The following is a 19774-nucleotide window of genomic DNA, read 5'->3' on the forward strand; positions in this document are numbered from 1 at the left end:
CCCGGCTAATTTTGTATTTTTAGTAGAGATGGGGTTTCTCTATGTTGGTCAGGCTGGTCTCGAACTCCCGACGTCAGGTGATCCACCCGCCTCGGCCTCCCAAAGTGCTGGGATTACAGGCGTGAGCCACCGCGCCCGACCCTAGAACTCTTTTTTTTTTTTTAATCATGAGTTAGATTGATAATTTTCAGGGCAAATCCAGTCTACATTAATTTCCGTCTTTATTTCGTTAAGGTTTCACGTCGACACTGGTGGATATGGAATGGCTTTTTTCTGCGCAATTCACATCCGACCAGGTCAAGTGACTGGAGTTCACCTGTCTCGGTTATACCGCATCTCGCGCCAGGCTTCAAACTCTAGATCCCCGAGTCTCGAGGTCCAGCTGGGTGTCGAGAAGGGTACAGGCCCGCCGCGCCTCGCGCATGCGCCCTAGGCCTGCAGGGCCCCGCTCTCGAAGCTCAGCTCCCAGTGTACCCTGCTTTAACCAACCAGGCAATTCACCTTCCCCAAGCTCCCAATTCGACATTGCCTGGAGGCGGAAGTGGGCGGGAGGGGCCAGACGCGCTCCCCTCCCCGGAAGTGGGCAGTGCCCACAGGGTTCCACAGTCGTTCCGCCGCCTCCCAGTCGGGTTGCGGCGGAGGCCGGTCCTGGCTTTGTAGCTCGCTCAAGATGGCGGCGCAATCACCCCGCGGGATACGCCTCAGCGCGGTGAGCAGCCGCGAGGGGTGGAGCGGGCCGTGTCCCAGGAGGGCGGGCAGGCGGGCAAGCGAGGGGGGGCCGGCAGTGGGCGGTGGCGGCTTGTGGGGCCGACGCGGCGGCGGGGGCTGCGGCGGGGCCCGGGGAGGGGGCGGCCATCTCGCTGCCGTCGGCGGAACGGCTCGGCTGCGGGCCAGGCTGGGGCGGCGCGGGCCGGGCTGCGTTCCGTCGCCTCTGCATTGTGTTTCTGTTTCGCTTCGGGGCGGGCCAGGGTCGCGGCTCCTCCTCCCAGCTCCCTCCTAGTCTCCCCGCAGCTGTCGTCCGCGGGCGAGGCCTCGGCGGGAGATGGGTCTGCTCCCGCGGCTGTGGGGCCCCTGACCCTCTTCTGTCTGCTGGGTGTAGTGGTGGGAAGGAAGCGGGTTCCGCGTTCAGATACGCCGGCGGCTTCGAGGTCCCGGGGGTGGTGACGGGGCTCCGGGCCTGCCTGCGGGCGAGTGCAGTCGGAATGAGTGTGCCTGATGCCTGTCAGTGGCCGCAGCTTCCTTGGCAGTGGAAGCCCTGGGGCCCAGACCCTAGATCGCTGAGCTTGAGCTCTCTTTATCCCGCGTTGCGTCTGTTTTGGGGCTTTCCGAGTTCTTGGAAACCCTGTGAACATTTCGTGTATCTTAAATCGTAGGGAGCGGTCACACAAGATAACTTGAAATCTCACGTCCAGGAAATGTGGGCGTGGCTTCCCCACCTGATTATCCTAAAAAACTTTTCTTCCTTGTGAGCGCAGTTGATGTTATGCTGAAATGTTCCTCTTTTCTGGACGTTGTTGACTCTTGCCAAAGAATGACTGCCCTAGTGCCACTAATTTTAACATTCGAATGGGTAGTGACTGCTTGGGGTACAAACACGTAGTGAATAATTTGTGCGTTGCTCTGGGACTTCTTTCATTCGTTTAGGCAGATTCTAACACCTGGTTTTGACGGACTTTAAATTTTTTCTAGTCTGATATTTGTGAAATGATATTTGCTTTTACTTGCATTTCCTTGACTATTTGTGTTGTTGAGCTCTTCGCATGTATTAGTCTTTGTGGTTTTTTGTTTTGTTTTTTTTGAATCGCCTATTCATATCCTTTGACCATTTTCTATTTTTCTTTTGGGAGGATCTTTATTGATTTGTAAGAGTTCTTTACGTATTCTGGATAAAGGTCCATCTTTGGTTATGTAACTGGCTTATTGAGTGAGCTAGGCTTTGGTAGTTTGAATATAGAGGACAATTTTATTCTTCTTTTCTTTTTCTTTTTTTTTTTTAACCACTGACTGTAAACATTAATTATTCCCCACTTGTGTGAATCTGGGTTGACTAACGCTTTCCCATTAGCTTAAGGTATTGTAAAGTCTGGCTTTACCTAGTTTAAAATCTCTATTCTCTCTCCCTCCCTTTTCCCCCTTTCTTTCCCCTATCTCCTTTTCCCGCTTCTCTCTCCTTCCCCTCTCGAGGTTGAGTCTTGTTCAGGCCCAGAAACCTGTAGTGGAGAAACGGAGTGAGTTGATTTCCTGTTTCTGTCCTTTGATTCTCTTCTCCCTTCCCGGCCCCCGGGCCCTTGTAGACTCTGGCTCTTCAAGATTGAGGGGAGAAAGGAAGCAGAGCTAACGGTCAGTGTTTAGAGACCAGCATTGTTAGCGGGCACTCTGGGTGTAGCTGCTGTCCATGTGCTGGGTCTTTGTTTTGTGGGTAATATGGGCTGTTGGGAACCTTACTGACAGAAATCTCCCATCTGCAGCCTCTTTGCTTTTGCTTTAGGTCAGGAGTTGGCAAACTACATACAGCTCATGGGCCAAATCCAGCCCAGCACCTGTTTTTGTATGGCCTGAAGGCTAAGAGTGATTTATACATTTGTAAATGGTTGAGAAAAAAAGAAGGTTTAGTGCAAAATACAAATTTCAGTTTCCATAAAATTTTATTGGAATATAGCCAGAAACATTATTTGCTTATAGTTCTCAAATGCATGCGTTAATAGAGATGAAAATTACTGAGCTTATGCATTTGTCAAAAGTCCTAACATTTTAAGGCACAAAGGGTGAACCCTTAGTAGATACACTTTTTTATTTTATTTTATTTTTTTTTTGAGGTAGTTTCACTTAGTCTCCAGGCTGGAGTGCAGTGGCACGATCTCGGCTCACTGCAGCTTCCACCTCCTGGATTCAAGCACTTCTGCCTTAGCCTCCCGAGTAGCTGGGTTTACACCCGTGGGCCACCACACCCGGCTAATTTTGGTATTTTTAGTATGTATAGAATTTCACCATGTTGGCCAGGCTGGTCTCAAATTCCCGACCTCAGGTGATCCTCCCGCCTTGGCCTCCTAAAGCACTTCGATTACAGGCCTGAGCCACTGTGCCCGGCCCAATGTATACCCATTTTAAACACTCATTTAGGAGGTCGGAGATCCCAGGATGAAATGCAGAGTGACAAAAAGTTTTTAAATTTTCTGCTTTTTACCCCTGTAATTCTAGTGAAATGGAATGCCTATACTTTGGTTTTTATTGTTGATTTTTTTTTCAGAAATCCTGCTGTGGATTTAGCTGATGCACACTCTTCACCACCTCCCATATGTCAATGCTTTTTTCACTTTTTTTGGTTGAATTACTATATGGTTTGTTATTACTCTTACAAATGAGCTAACCAGTGTAGTATGATTGCATTTTCTTTCCTATACAAACCTTTTCCCTGAAGTTAATTGATTTATATTTTGTTTTCTTGTTTTTTCTCTGTACTGATCGTCCAGACATCCAGAGAACTGGGAGCTCTTTTCCAGATGGATTCAGACACACCCAGTGTGTTTGTCATTTGGAAGTCAGTTGGGAGTCATCGGCTCAGTCGTAGTTTGGGGACTTCCCTTTAACATCTGTCTGGAAATTTCCTTCCTCTTTTCATGTGTCTCCATCTCACATATCCTTCTGTCTGGTATGTAGCTTAGTGACTGACATTCTGAAGCCTACTCTCTCGGGTTCAAATCCTGACTCATAACCAGATGTATGTCCTTGGCCAAGTCATTTAACCTCTTTGTGCCAGAGTTTCCAATCTGAATGATGGCAATAATAATCTTACACACCTCAAAGTGTTGTTTTAAAAATTACATGAGCAGGTAGATAAATAAAAGGGCTGTGCGTGCTGTAGGTGCACAATAATGTTTGCTGTTTTTGTTATTGTTAGTGGTGGAGAATATCCACCACTAACAATAACACCACTTCCAGAAACAAGTGTAGCTTCCTGAGAAAAGGGTTTACGGGAAGAAAAAAATTTTGTCATTTCTTGAAAATACATTCATGGTACCGTTGCTCTTTCTTTAATTATAATTTGGCTGGATTTGCATTCTGGATTGGAAATTCTTTCCGAATTTTAAAGACGTGCTTTATTGTTTAATAGAGCCTCTGCATTTTATTGGGCACTTAGGCTGGAAGCTCAAGTCCTTAACATCTGGAAAATGTTCTTATTTATTTTGACAATTTTCTTTGCACCATTTTTCTCTTTTTTATTTACTGTCTTATTGTTTTTCCTCTTGGGAGATTTCCTCCACTTATCTCCTACCTTGCTCTTACCATAGTGTTTTATTTTTATTTATTTATTTATTTTTTTAGAGACGGAGTTTCGCTCTTGTTGCCCAGACTGGAGAACAAGGGCGCGATCTTGGCTCACCGCAACCACTGCCTCCCCGGTTCAGGCGATTCTCCTGCCTCAGCCTCCCGAGTAGCTGGGATTGCAGGCATGCGCCACCACGTCTGGCTGATTTTGTATTTTTAGTAGAGATGGGGTTTCTCCATGTTGGTCAGACTAGTCTTGAACTCCCGACCTCAGGTGATCTGCCTGCCCCGGCCTCCCAAAGTGCTGGGATGACAGGCATGAGCCACCAAGCCCGGCCACCATAGTTTTAATTGTTACAAGCAACGTCTTAGTTTTTAAATGTCTTTCTGAATTCTCCCTGGACAAAATGTTCATTCTTATTGCTAGATACATTAACCGTAGTATTATTATTATTTTTTTTTTTTTGAGATGGAGTCTTCTCGCTCTGTCATCCAGGCTGGAGTGCAGTGGCGCGATCTCGGCTCACTGCAAGCTCCGACTCCCAGGTTCACGCCATTCTCCTGCCTAAGCCTCCCGAGTAGCTGGGACTACAAGCACCTGCCACGTCGCCCGGCTAATTTTTTGTATTTTTAGTAGAGACAGGGTTTCACTGTGTTAGCCAGGAGGTCTCGATCTCCTGACCTTGTGATCTGCCTGCCTCGGCCTCCCAAAGTGCTGGGATTACAGGCGTGAGCCACCATGCCCGGCCTAACCGTAGTATTTTTGAAGTTTTGTTTTGCTCACTGCATTATCTCTATTTTCTTCATGTTTCTTTTACTGTGTGTTGTTTTCGGTTTCTAATTTTAAACACCTTCAAATGTCTCGAAACAGCCTTCTCACTTTTTTTTTTTTTTTGAGCTGGAGTTTCACTCTTGTTGCCCAGGCTGGAGTGCAGTGGCATGATCTCAGCTCACTGCAATCTCCGCCTCCCAGGTTCAAGCAGTTCTCCTGCCTCAGCCTTCCAAGTAGCTGGGATTACAGGCATGCGCCACCATGCCTGGCTAATTTTTTGTATTTTTAATAGAGATGGTGTTTTACCATGTTGGCCTGGCTGATCTTGAACTCCTGACCTCAAGTGATCCACCCACCTCGGCCTCCCAAAGTGCTGGGATTACAGGCGTGAGCCACCGCGCCTGGCAGCCTTCTCACATTTTTAAGTGAGACACTAAAAGCTGACTGGAAGATTTTCATACGTGAATAGAGCTAGTCCTTTGGTGGGCTTCACTGTTGGGTGATCACATAGGAAGGAGTCATTTTGTTGGGGGTGCTCTAGGTATTTGTAGACCATAAAAAATGGGAACTGTTGGACCATAAGATAAGTATATTTTTAAAAACTGAAAATTTTAAAAAGTAATTTTAAAAAATGAGAGCAACAAAAACAAGATGCTATCCAGAAAGGCCAGGCGGAATTGTTAAAGAACCAAATAGAACTTCGAGAAATCAGCTTCCCAAGGAGGAATTCTACATCTGGTCTCCTGCCATGGCATAATTCTGGCTGCTAGCTCTTGGAAATTGGCATGAAAGGGAGAAAGGCATATCACATTGTTCAGTTTGCTAACTTGCTGTTTGATTATTTATTTATTATTGTAATAAAACACATGTAGCAAACAATTTATGCTAACCATTTGAAAGTTTCGATTCAGTAGTGCTAAGTACATTCACACTGTTGTGTAATAACCAGTCTCCAGAACTCTTCTTGTTGGGAAACTAAAACCCTGTACCCACTAAATAGTAACTTCTCCAGCACCTGACAAACACCATTCTACTTTCTGTCTAGGAATTGACTACAGTAGTCCCCCCTTATCTGCAGTTTTGCTTTCTTCAGTTTTAATTACCCAAGGTCAACCATGGTCTGAAAGTATTAAATGGAAAATTGTAGAAATAGTTCATAAATTCTAAACTGCCCCCATATGAGTAGCACCTGGAATGTGAATCATCCCTTTGTCCAGTGTATCCACACTGTGGATATATGCTGCCAACCTATTAGTCACTTAGTAGCTGTGGGGTGTCAGATTCTCTGTCGTTGTATCATTCTATTTTATTATTAAATTATTGTTAAATTGGGCGCAGTGGCGCACGCCTCAGCACTTTGGGAGGCCAATGCAGGGGGATCACTTGAGGTCAGGAGTTCGAGACCAGCCTGGCCAACCTGGTGAAACGCAGTCTCTACTAAAAATACAAAAATTATTTGGGCATGGTGGCGGGTGCCTGTAATCCCAGCTACTCGGGAGGCTGAGGCCGGAGAATCGCCTGAACCCGGGAGGTGGAGGTTGCAGCGAGCTGAGATTGCGCCATTGCACTCTAGCCTGGTCAACAAGAGCGAAACTTATTCTCAAAAAAAAAAAAAGAATGAATTATTGTTAATTTGGCCAGGCTTGGTGGCTTATGCCTGTAATCCCAGCACTTTGGGAGGCTAAGGCGGGCAGATCACTTGAGATCAGGAGTTTGAGACCAGCCTGGCCAACGTGGTGAAACCCCATCTTTACCAAAAATCCAAAAAAATTAACTGGGCATGGTGGCACACAACCGTGGTCCCAGCTACTCCGGAGGCTGAGGCAGGAGAATCACTTGAACCTGAAGGTGAAGGTTGCGGTGAGCCACATCACCGCACTCCAGCCTGGACAACAGAGCAAGACTCCATCTCTATATAAATAAATAATGTTTATTTCTTACTGTGCCTTATTTATAAGTTGAACTTTATCATATGTTTGTATAGGAAAAAATCATAGCATATTTATGGTTTGGTACCATCTGCAGTTTTAGGAATCCACTGAGGGTCTTGAGATGCATTCTCTGAGGATAAAGGGAGACTGCTATACTCCTATCAGTGGAATTATACAATATTTGACTTGTGACTGCCTTATTTCATTAATGTCTTCACGGTTCATCCATGTTGTAGTGTGCGTTAGGATTTCTTTCTTTACTTAAGGTGAATATTTTATTGTATGTCAGAAGACAACATTATAAATTTAAAGTTTTTTTTTTTTTATTTATTTATTTATTTTTTTTTAGACCGAGTCTCGCTCTGTTGCCTAGGCTGGAGTGCATTGGCGCGATCTCAGCTGACTGCAACCTCTGCTTCCCAGGTTTAAGCGATTCTTGTGCCTCAGCCTCCCGAGTAGCTGGGATTACAGGCACCTGCCACCATGCCTGGCTAATTTTTGTATTTTTAGTAGAGACGGGTTTGCCATGTTGCCCAGGCTGGTCTTGAACTCCTGACCTCAGGTGATCCGCCCACCTCAGCCTCCCAAAGTGGCCAGCGCACCCGGCCTCAAATTTAAAGATTTTAATTGGCTTTATTTCCTTTTCTTTTTTTTGAGACAGAGACTCCCAGGCTGGAGTGCAGTGGTGAGATCTCTCACTCACTGCAACCTCTTCCTCCTGTGTTCAAGCAATTCTCCTGCCACAGCCTCCTGAGTAGCTGGGATTACAGGCGCTCATCACCATGCCTGGCTAATTTTTTTGGCTTTTGGTAGAGATGGGGTTTTGCCATGTTGGCCAGGCTCATCTCCTAACTTCAAGAGTTCTGCCCGCCTCAGCCTCCCAAAGTGCTGGGATTACAGGAGTGAACCACTGTGCTTGGCCTTTATTTCCTATTCTAGAATTGGGCAACATTTCTTCCATAAAATACAATAAGTGTTCCAGTGAACTGAATAGAGGAGGTTGGCTTTGTAAACAGAAAAAGGCTGAAAGAAAGCAGAAACAAAGAACAAAAAGCAGACATGTCATTTCAAAGTTAAAAACAATAGATAAATCACTGACTGACATCAGGTTACTTTTTGTTGTAAAACAACAAAATGGAGGGAACTTATTTATCATACCAGTTGATGACTGAAACTGGCCTGTTTGGTAAATTGGCTGTTACCTCCCTTGATTTCTCTGAAGGTCAGATAACAACTTACTTTCAGTTTGGTGACTGAAATTTTAGCATGGGTGACTCCATTTTGATTTTTAGTCTGTTTTTGGAGGCCTAGAGCAGGAGATTAGTCCAAAACAGTGGCCTCCTTTTTTTTTTTTTTTTCTGAGACAGAGTCTTGGTCTGTTGCCCAGTCTGGAGTGCAGTGGCATGATCTTGGCTCACTGCAGCCTCCGCCTCCTGGGTTCAAGTGATTGCCATGCCTCAGCCACCCAAGTAGCTGGGATTACAGGTGTGTGCCACCAGGCCTAGCTAATTTTTGTATTTTTAGTAGAGACGGGGTTTCACCATGTTGGCCAGGCTGGTCTCAAACACCTGACGTCAAGTGATCCACCTGCCTCGGCCTCCCAAAGTCCTGGGATTATAAGCGTGAGCCACCACGCCCAGCTGTCCTATATTTTTTATTTCACATTTACATACATTCGATATGATCAAAAATGTATATTTGTTCTTTGTCCTGGTTCTTGGCACTGGAGCTCCTGAAATCTTTGGTATTTCCTGATAACCATGGGTGGAACATCTTTTGTTATTTATAATAATAAGCACCCCCCCTTTTTTTTTTAACCACACCTGAGTTTATGCTCCCTCTGTCGCCCAGGCTGGAGTGCAGTGGCGCGATCTCAGCCCATTGCAGCCTCCACCTACTGGGTTCAAGTGATTCTCCTGCTTCAGCCTCCCCAGTGGCTGGGACACAGGCATGCACCACCACACCTGGCTATTGTTTGTATTTTTAGTAGAGACGAGGTTTCGCCATGTTGGCCAGTCTGGTCTTGAACTCCTAACCTCAGGTGACCTACTCACCCTCCCAAAGTGGTGGGATTACAGGCATGAGCCACTGCGCCTGGCTAGTTTTTTGTATTTTTAATAGAGACAGGGTTTCACCATGTCAACAAGGCTGGTCTTGTACTCCTGACCTCAGGTGATCCACTCACCTCAGCCTCCCAAAGTGCTGGGATTACAGGTGTGAGCCACTGGGCCCAGGCTGTAATATCCTTTACATTGTATCTTTTAGCTTCCCTGGGCAACATTGGAAGAAGAATTGTCTTGGACCACACCTACATAAAATATACTAACGATAGCTGATGAAGTAAAAAAAAAAAAAAAAAAAGAAAAAAAAAAAAACGATAACAATAGCTGATGAGCTACAACAACAAAAAAAAAATCACGAAAGAAACTTCATAACGTTTTAAGAAAGTCTACAGGCCGGGCAGGGTGGCTCATGCCTGTAATCCCAGCACTTTGGGAGGCGGAGGTGGGCGGATTGCCTGAGGTCGGCAGTTCGAGACCAGCCTGGCCAGCATGATGAAATCACGTCTCTACCAAAAATACGAAAAAATTAGCTGGGCGTGGTGGCAGTTGCCTGTAATCTCAGCTACTTGGGAAACTGTGGCAGGAGAATCGCTTGAACCCGGGAGACAGAGGTTGCAGTGAGCCGAGATCGTGCCATTGCACTCCAGCCTGGGCAACGGAGCGAGACTCCATCTCAAAAAAAAAGAAGAAAGTTTACAAATTTGTGTTGGGCTGCATTCAAAGCTGTCCTGGGCCACGTGCATCCCACGGGCTGAGGGTTGGACAGGCTTGCTTACAATGAATCAGTGTTTTTTTGGGTTTTGTGAGCATTATTATAGCACATTATCAAACATAAAAAGGGGAATCATGTGAATGCCCAATTTATGGTTGGTCTGTCAGAAGTACAGGAGGTTCTAAGGGTTTATAGTAGTTGACTAATAATTTTCTCCTTGTTTTGGTAGTATAAACCAAAAATAAAATTCTAAGCCTCTTTCAACCATCTGAATGGACTTCCTTCTCAGCCAGGGCACTCTTAACATTTAATCTGAAAGACTAGTTCAGGCCATGACAGGAAGTTGGGGTCAGACCTGCTTTATTATACCTCTCTGGCATAACATCACATAACAAGGAAAGAAATAAAAATAATTCTAAATAGATTTCCTTGTCATATCTTGAAATTGCCTTGCAAAGTTTGTCTCTTGTGAAAAAAATGTACATTGTGTCGAGAATCCTCTTTTCCCTTTTTTTTTTTGTTTTTTTTTGTTTTGTTTTGTTTTTGAGATGGAGTTTCGCTCTTGTTGCCCAGACTAGAGTGCAATGACCCGATCTCAGCTCACTGTAACCTCCGCCTCCTGGGTTCAAGCAATTCTCCTGCCTCAACTTCCCAAGTAGGTGAGATTACAGACATGAGCCACCAGGCCTAGCTAATTTTGTATTTTCAGTAAAGATGGGGTTTCATCATGTTGGTCAGGCTGGTCTCGAACTGCTGACCTTGGGTGATCCACCAGCCTTGGCCTCCCAAAGCGCTGGGATTACTGGTGTGAGCCACCAGACCCGTCCTGAGCCACCGCACCCGGCCATTCCCTTTGTTTTTTTCTTTCCAGATCCAGGAGATAATCAATTAAGAGTCAGGCACCCTTTTCAGTCTCATAAGAAAACATTTTACAGCCTCTTCTGTCTTATGCTTGCTAGCTAAGAGCTTCCTCTGCATAGTAAAACTTTGGTCTCCACAATCCTTGTCTTAACTCAAACATTTCCTGTCTGTTGATCCCAGGTCCTTAGACAAACTCAACCAACCTTCAACCAGAAAATGTTTAAATTTACCTATAGCCTGGAAGTCCCCACTTTGACTTGTCTCGCCTTTCTGAACCAAACCCATGTACATCTTAAATGTATTTCATTGATATCTCATACCACCCTAAAATATATAAAACCAGGCTGCACCCCGACCACCTCAGGCATATGTTCTTAGGACCACCTGAGGGCTGTGTCATGGGCCATGGTCACTCATATTTGGCTCAGAATAAACGTCTTCAAATATTTTACAAAGTTTGACTCTTTTTCGTCGACAGTAGCCAGAGGTTTTACACCCCAAGGCCATGTCCCATGGTTAAGATGTAGAGTGGGGGAGGAGTGTATCATTCTTTTATCAGTGGTAGAATGATATTTGTACAGGGGAGGAAGTGGGACAGGAAGATTTTCCTGATGGCTCATTTTTGAGAAAAGACTTCTTGTGCAAGATGAAGAGCTGGAAATTTAGTTTCATTAAGAACTGTTTGTGATGTGTGTTTTAGAAAGTCTGAGTTACCTGTACTCCATATTTCATGGATGCATGCTGTATTATATGATGTCTGCCAGAGAAAGTCTGAATTGCATCTATACCAGTTTGAACAGTCTTCTTCAGGATACTGTTTCTCACTTGTGTGCTTCAACTTAATGGTAAATGAAGGTTTTGGAATTGTCCAGAAGCAAGTGTGGACAGAGGAGAAGTAGACCTTTCTGACACCTTGTGGCAGCACGTGAGCACTACAGATGTGGTTGGCTTGATCTATACAGTCTAATCATATTTTTAGGGCTCTTCACACTGCAAAGTGCATTCCACCTTTTTTCCCCTTATTAGAAGAGAATCTGTTCAGAATGAACAAAAAAATTGCATGAAAATTCTCTGCATACTGAAATTTTTAAGGCTCTGCCTTTTAAAACTACTTGTGTGTTTTTGGCCAGGCATGGTGGCTCATGCCTGTAATCCCAGCACTTTGGGAGACCGAGGCGGGCGGATCACGAGGTCAGGAGATTGAGACCATCTTGCCTAACACGGTGAAACCCCGTCTTTACTAAAAATACAAAAAATTAGCCAGGCATGGTGGTGGGCGCCTGTAGTCCCAGCTACTCGGGAGGCTGAGGCAGGAAAATGGTGTAAGTAAACCCGAGAGGCGGAGCTTGCAGTGAGCCGTGATGGCGCCACTGCATTCCAGCCTGGGCAACAGAGCGAGACTCCATCTCAAAAAAAAAAAAACCAAAAAACAAACAAACAAAAAAACTACTTGTGTGTTTTTATACATTTGATATGTACCACTACTCGGGAATTTAGAGAGTTCCCAATAGCAAGAGGTTGACTGGCATATTCTTCCATAATGAATTGTGAGTAAAATCAGACATAAAAGCCTTGGGAATTAAGATGCAATGCAAATTTGTTGCACTGTGTTCAAACGAAAAACCTTAGACAAGTTAAAGTTTTATTGAGCAAAGAATGATTCAAGAATTGGGCACATTGGGCATAGTGGCCCACTCCTGCAATCCTAGCACTTTGGGAGGCCGATGTGGGAGGATCACTTGAAGCTGGGAGTTGGAGACCAGCCTGGGCAACATAGTGAGACTCCTGTCTCTACAAAAAAGTATAAAATTAGCCAGGCATAGTGGTCCATGCCTGTGGTCCCAGCTACTCAGGAGGCTGAGGGAGAATCACTTGAACTCAGGAGTTCAAGGCTGCAGTGAGCTATGATTGCACTACTGCACTGCAGCCTGGGCAGCAGGGAGAGACTATCTCTTAAAAAAATAAGAGGCTGGGTGTGGTGGCTTACACCTGTAATCCCAGCACTTTGGGAGGCCGAAGTGGGTGAATCACTTGAGGCCAGGAGTTTGAGGCCAGCCTGGTCAACATGGCGAAACTCCTTATCTACTAAAAATACAAAAAATTAGCCATGTGTGGTGGTGCGCACCTGTAATCCCAGCTACTCGGGAGTCTGAGGCAGGAGAATCGCTTGAACCCAGGAGGCGGAAGTTGCAGTCAGCCGAGATTGTGCCACTGCACTACAGCCTAGGTGACAGAGCGTGATTCTGTCTCAGAAAAAAATAAGACAGGCTTCAGAACCGGAACAGGTTCTAAGCACTCTGGCCTGCAACGTGATCAGGCAATACTTATGGACAAAACAAAAGTGAGGTACAGAAATAGTTTAATTGGTTGCAGCTTGGCATTTTGCCTTATTTGAATCAGCTGGTGACCTGTGATTGACTGAAGATGGGATTCTGTAATTGACTGAGACTCAGCTGTTTGTTACTGGAGTACAAATTGTCCTAAGTTAGAAGAATTTGTACAGTTAGTTTTCATACTGTTAGGTTGTAGTTCCTTATGTACTGACTGGAGTATGGAGGCATCCTCAGGCCAAGTTTAGTTTAGTTTAACCATTGGAACTCTTTTTTTTTTTTTTTTTGAGAAGGAGTCTCGCTCTGTTGCCCAGGCTGGAGTGCAGTGGCATGATCTCGGCTCACTGCAAGCTCCACCTTCTGGGTTCACGCCATTCTCCTGCCTCAGCCTCCCGAGTAGCTGGGACTACAGGCACCCGCCACCACGCCCAACTACTTTTTTTGTGTTTTTAGTAGAGACGGGTTTCACCATGTTAGCCAGGATGATCTCAGTCTCCTGACCTCGTGATCTGCCCGGCTCGGCCTCCCAAAGTGGTGGGATTACAGGCATGAGCCACCTCGCCTGGCCAACAATTGGAAATCTTATTTGAATTCTTTGAAGAGTTTGTAGATGTATACTACTGCACTGCTACAAGTTCAGCTATAATGAACTTGGAGTAAATAGTGAAGTCACAGTGCCAGAAAAACTTACTGATCAAGCACAGTTAAGTTTATTAGGCCTGATACACGTAGGAGAAAATGCCTCCTTGACAAAGTCTTAGTTGTGTCTCAGAATAGAGAAATTAGGAGATGGTGTTTATAGGATTTTAGGGCCTTGGCTGAATCGTTTTAAGGTAGGTCTTGGCAAGGTAGGTCCCTGTTTGGAATTGGACAGTTATGACATTTTAGACATAAAGAGGGCAAGGGTTTTGAACCAAATCTTGGTGAGTAAGCTGTTTAGTTGGTTCCCAATGTTATCTTCCAAGAATCATATATTCTAGATTGTATCTTCCAGATGTATCCTGGAGCAAGCAGCTAAGTCGCTTTTGTTTGGTCTCAATGTTGTTTAATACAGGGATAAAAATACTGGTTTTTATTTTCAAAAGTAAGACCTGAATTAATTTACATGAACCTTTTGTTTGTTTCAGCTTTGCCCGAAGTTTTTACATACAAATTCTACTAGTCACACCTGGCCATTCAGTGCAGTTGCTGAATTAATAGGTATGTAGTTTGACATTTCATATACCATTTGTTGCTTACAATTGTAGTTTTTTTTTTTTTTTTTTTTTTTTTTTTTGGAGACGGAGTCACACTCTGTCGCCCAGGCTGGAGTGCAGTGGTGCAGTCTCGGCCCACTGCAAGCTCCACCTCCTGGGTTCACGCGATTCTCCTGCCTCAGCCTCCTGAGTAGCTGGGACTACAGGCGCCTGCCACCATGCCCAGCTAATTTTTTTGTATTTTTTTTAGTAGAGACGGGGTTTCACCATGTTAGCCAGGATGGTCTTGATCTCCTGACCTCGTGATCTGCCCGCCTCAACCTCCCAAAGTGCTGGGATTACAGGTGTGAGCCACCGTGCCCGGCCTACAATTGTAATTTTAAAAACCTTTTATTGAAAACTTAGTACAAGTGTCCTTTTTTAAAAAAAAGCATGTCTTGGCCAGGCACTTGAGGCTAGGAGTTCAGGACCAGTCTGGGCCACATAGTGAGATACAGTCATTACAAAAATACTTGAAAAATCAGCTGGGTATGGTGGTGCAGGCCTGTGGTCCCAGCTACTCAGGAGGCTGAGGTGGGAGGATCACGTGAGACTGGGAAGTCGAGGCTGCAATGAGCCGTGATTGTGCCATTGCATTCCAGCCTGGGCAGGCGACAAAGCAAGAAAAAAAACAAATACCTTGAATGATAACATTAATGATAAAAATTACATAGCGTAACAGCTATTCACATGGATGTCAGATTAGTCACTGTTCAGCTTTCTCTTTAATACTACCCAAGTATTTCATAGTGTTTAGGATTTACTTTGCTAAGTTCCTCAAGTGTTTATTTTGAAAATATTTTTATTCTTATTATAAAAGTAAACAGTGAGAATTATGGGGAGTTTGTTTGTTTATTTTGAGACGAGGTCTCACCATGTTGTCCAGGCTGGTCTCAAACTCCTGGGCTCAGGCAATCCTCCCACCTCAGCCTCAGGAGTATCTGGGATTACAAGTGTGCACCACAGTGACTGGCAGAATTATGTTTATTAGTAGCACAAAAGTATATGTAACATACAGCATGGATTCGTTTTTCTGGTATCAGTAGGAGGATTAGTATTGTGTTAGATATGTGATAAATTCTTGCTTCTTTCAATAAATGGGAAGTTTAAGGTTTAGGATTGTATTTTAACAGCATTTCAGTGAACGTGAGAAAGCGGCAAGGTTGTGGTCTGATTTGCATTTATGGGTCACGATTTTTTTCTTTTTTTCTTTTCTTTTTTTTTTTGAGATGGAGTCTCGCTCTGTCGCCCAGGCTGGAGTGCAGTGGCGCGGTTTCGGCTCACTGCAAGCTCCGCCTCCCGGGTTCATGCCATTCTCCTGCCTCAGCCTCCCGAGTAGCTGGGACTACAGGCACCCGCCACCATGCCCGGCTAATTTTTTTTTGTATTTTTTAGTAGAGACGGGGTTTCACCGTGTTAGCCAGGATGGTCTCGATCTCCTGACCTCGTGATCCGCCTGCCTCGGCCTCCCAAAGTGCTGGGATTACAGGCTTGAGCCACCGTGCCCGGCCGGTCATGATTTTTTTCTTGGGAAAAATAAATGCATAGGCTGGGCACACAGTTGTTCACACCTGTAATCCCAACACTTTGGGAGGCTGAGGCAGGAGGATCACATGAGTCCAGGAGTTGGGGCCCATCCTGAGAAACATAGTGGGACCCCATCTCTACAAAAAATACAAAAATTCGCCAGGGTGGTGGTGCACACCTGTAGTCCTAGTTACTCGGGAGTCTGAGGTGGGAGGATCACTTGAGCCAGGGAAGTCAAGGCTGCAGTGGAGTGAGTCTTACTCCAGCCTGGGCTACAGTGAGACCCTGTCTCCAAAAAAAAGGAAAAGAAAAAGAAAAGAAAAATTCATGCACACAAACATAAGCCTAGTTGAAAAATTTAGGCATATGTTTAAAAACAGATAATAAAGGGAAATTGTATTCTTAGGAATTCTTAGATATAGTTTAGAATCTTTATCAAGGAAGGGTTCTATCTTAGATAGAAGAAAAAAGAAAAAGAAGGAATTTTTTTTTTTGAGACAGAGTCTCGCTCTGTCACCCAGGCTGGAGTGCAGTGGTACAGTCTTGGCTCACTGCAACCTCCTCTACCTCCTGGGTTCAAGCGCTTGTCCCTCAGCCTCCCGAGTAGCTGGGACTACAGGCACATGCCACTACTCCTGGCTGATTTTTGTATTTTTAGTAGAGACAGGTTTTCACCATATTGGTCAGGCTTGTCTCGAACTCCTGACCTCAGGTGATCCACCCACCTCTGCCTCCCAAAGTGCTGGGATTACAGGCATGAGCCGCTGTGCCCAGCCCTATTTTTCATTTTTTAATGTATTTCTTCATACACCTATTCTGAGAGAAATGAGTACGCTAAACAAGGATGTTAAATGGAGAAGTATACAGAAATAAAAATGTAGAAGCCACCAGAAACTTGGTTTAACTTGGTTAAACTGAAAAGGGTCACAATTTAAAGAAATAGTAGAAAGTAAATCTTCCATCCTTGTATGTAGCTTAGCAGAAAATGTTGCTGCCTTTTCATTTATTCATTGATTATTGTGTACCTTCCATTGACACTCAGATCTCTTTCCCCTACAATAGCCAGGTAGTCTTTTTTTTCTTTTTTTTTTTTGAGACGGAGTCTCACTTTTGTTGCCCAGGATCGAGTGCAGTGGTGCTATCTCAGCTCACGGCAACCTCTGCCTCCTGGGTTCAAGCAATTCTCCTGCCTCAGCCTCCTGAGTAGCTGGGATTACAGGCACCCGCCACCATGCCCGGCTAATTTTTTGTATTTATTTATTTATTTTTTTAAATCCAGATAGGATTTCACCCCGTCTGCCAGGCTGGTCTCAAACTCCTGACCTCAGGTGATCCGCCCACCTCAGCCTCCCAGAGTGCTGGGATTACAGACGTGAGTCACCATGGTCAGCCTTTTTGTTTTTTGTTGTTTTTTGTTTTTTTTTTTGAGACAGAGTCTTGCTGTGTTGCCCAGGCTACAGTGCAGTGACATGATCTCCGCTCACTGCATCCTCTGCCTCCCAGGCTGGAGCGATTCTCCTGTCTCAGCCTCTGGATTAGCTGGGACTACAGGCATGTGCCACCATGCCTGGAAGATTTTTGTATTTTTTAGTAGAGATAGGGTTTCACCATGTTGGCCAGGCTGGTCTCAAACTCCTGACCTCAGGTGATCTGCCTGCCTCAGCCTCCCAAAGTGCTAGGATTATAGGCGTGAGCCACCGCACGCAGACTTAGTCCGTCTTTTAATCATCTCTGCAGTGTAGTGATTTTTCTTCCTTTGTACTTCTTTGGTGTGCTGGGTACCAGTCTTTGCTGTCTCTTTAACATGGAGGGTGTTAATTCTGTAATAGTCAATTAATATATACCAGGATGCAGTTTATTTTCATGTTCTTAAATCATAGGAATTACTAAAAATTGCAGCTTTTAAAGTTGTCTTAAAACATAGTCTTCTATTGCTTCTTATAGATTGTTCTGAACTAATTGCTCTTTTTAAAGTGTAAAATCAGAATTTCTTCAAACTTGTGTTTCCCAGATAACGCTTATGATCCTGATGTGAACGCTAAACAAATATGGATTGACAAAACAGTGATAAATGAGCATATATGCTTGACATTCACCGACAATGGGAATGGTATGACTTCTGATAAATTACATAAAATGCTAAGGTAGGTAAAAATGTGCCACACTTCTTAAAATTGTTGCTTTTACCTAAAGGGTTTTCCATGCCATACTTACTATTCTTGGTTTTTGTTTTTTGAAATGAAATGCTGTATGTACAGTGTGAGCTGTTCTCTAAGCATGATTTTCTACTACTGGTAGATGATGAGTCAATCCTCACCACTCTCATCACCTACCCCACCCTACTTCCAACTCCCTAAAAGTCTACCATTCCTTTAGAGTTGTAGTATATTTATATCAATTACTGATAACTTTAGTGTAAGTTAGGTTTAACCATTGTTTGTAATAAAACCTACCACTTTGTTGGGAGTAACTTTTAGAGGAAGAGAGTCATGGGGTGAAATCTCACAGTCCCGGGAGCATGGGTTATACTCAGCTATTTAGTCAGGGTGTGCCAGCGATGAGTTTCCATGTTACTACTTGGGATCCTTTTTCTCCCCTGTAATGTAGATTTGGTTTCCTTCATTTCAGAGCTGGGAAAACATGTCAAGATACATTAAAAGTAATCTGCCCAATACATAAAAAATCAACAACAACAAAAAAGTAATCTGCCTAAGATTATACAGCTAGGAAGGGTGAGGCCAGTATTTGAACCCAGGCTTTTTACTTGGTATTACAATTAATGAATTAAAAAAAAAAGATTATAGGTATTTATTTATTTATTTTTGATTATAGGTATTTATTTTTAAAAATCTTTATTTTCTTCTTAGCTTCGGCTTCAGTGACAAAGTCACCATGAATGGTCATGTCCCGGTTGGATTATATGGAAATGGCTTCAAGTCGGGTTCTATGCGTCTGGGTAAAGATGCAATCGTTTTTACCAAAAATGGAGAAAGCATGAGCGTGGGCCTTTTGTCTCAGACCTACTTGGAAGTCATAAAAGCGGAGCATGTTGTTGTTCCAATAGTGGCATTCAACAAGCACCATATCCTTTTGGTTGTGAAATAAAAGCTGTGGAGAAACTGAAGAAATAATTTGGAAACATTCTATGTTTTTGCCTTCTTCCAAATTATTCCCTTTGAATAACACCTATTCCATTTCTTACCTCTGTCCTCTGCATTTACCCTACACCTGAGGCTAAGGGTTTGTCCCTTTCTCTTCTCTGTTGGAATCCTACTATGGAAATACTCAACATTTTATGTTAAACTTCCCATAGCTCTTCTGTTTACTTCAGGGTTATTGTAGACTAGTAAGACTTTATGGTCTGGCTTGAAAATTTGACTAGTGACCACGAAAGGCAGGATAACTTCAGGAAAATGCCTTTTGTATGAACACGTTGGAATATTGAAAAGAAGTTAGTTAGGAATAATAACCTGTTCATTTTTTATTCTTCTTGATGTTCGTTTGAATCAAACCGCCATGTTAAAACTTAGAAAATAGGCCGAGCTCGGTGGCTGATGCCTGAAATTCCACCACTTTGGGAGGCCAAGACAGAAGGATTGCTTGAGCCCAGAATTTCGAGACCAGCCCAAGCAACGTAGGGAGACCCTATCTATCTCTACAAAAAAAAATTAAAAATTAGCCGGTCGTGGTGGTGGGTGCCTGTGGTCCCAGCTAGGCTGCAGTTAGCCTTGATCATGTTACTGCACTCTAGCCTAAGCAATAGTGAGACCCTATCTCACATAAAAACCTTATAAAATTATTTACAAATAGCTTTTCTGTTATTTAAGTTTATAGAGTTGGTTTTCATATTGTAATTATGAAAAATATGTTATCAGTCTGAGTCTTTAACTTATGATATACGACAGATGATTAATTTAGCAGAATCAAAAGCCAGCCTTGCTGCAATTCTGGAACATTCTCTGTTTTCCACGGAACAGAAGTTACTGGCAGAACTTGATGCTATTATGGGCAAGAAGGGGACGAGGATCATCATTTGGAATCTTAGAAGGTAAATGTGGACATAGATGTTGACCGTTT

General features: G+C 44.0%; 1 protein-coding gene across 2 annotated transcripts in view; it reads left to right on the plus strand.

Annotated features, from left to right (window-relative positions):
- Positions 1 to 600: 600 nt before the first annotated feature.
- Positions 601 to 19774, plus strand: part of MORC3 (MORC family CW-type zinc finger 3) — a 56690-nt gene continuing 37516 nt past the window's right edge. The window contains exons 1-5 of one of the 2 annotated variants that reach the window (XM_030806152.1): positions 601 to 709; positions 14063 to 14135; positions 17709 to 17841; positions 18565 to 18779; positions 19598 to 19745. In XM_030806152.1, coding sequence (XP_030662012.1) covers positions 671 to 709; positions 14063 to 14135; positions 17709 to 17841; positions 18565 to 18779; positions 19598 to 19745 — 608 coding nt within the window. In that variant the 5' untranslated portion in view covers positions 601 to 670. Of the gene's footprint in view, positions 710 to 11469; positions 11531 to 14062; positions 14136 to 17708; positions 17842 to 18564; positions 18780 to 19597; positions 19746 to 19774 lie in introns of those variants that run through there. The other variant, XM_030806153.1, reaches the window with a different exon arrangement.

This window comes from Nomascus leucogenys, chromosome 25, assembly GCF_006542625.1.
Source record: "Nomascus leucogenys isolate Asia chromosome 25, Asia_NLE_v1, whole genome shotgun sequence".
NCBI classification, from domain to species: Eukaryota; Metazoa; Chordata; class Mammalia; order Primates; family Hylobatidae; genus Nomascus; species Nomascus leucogenys.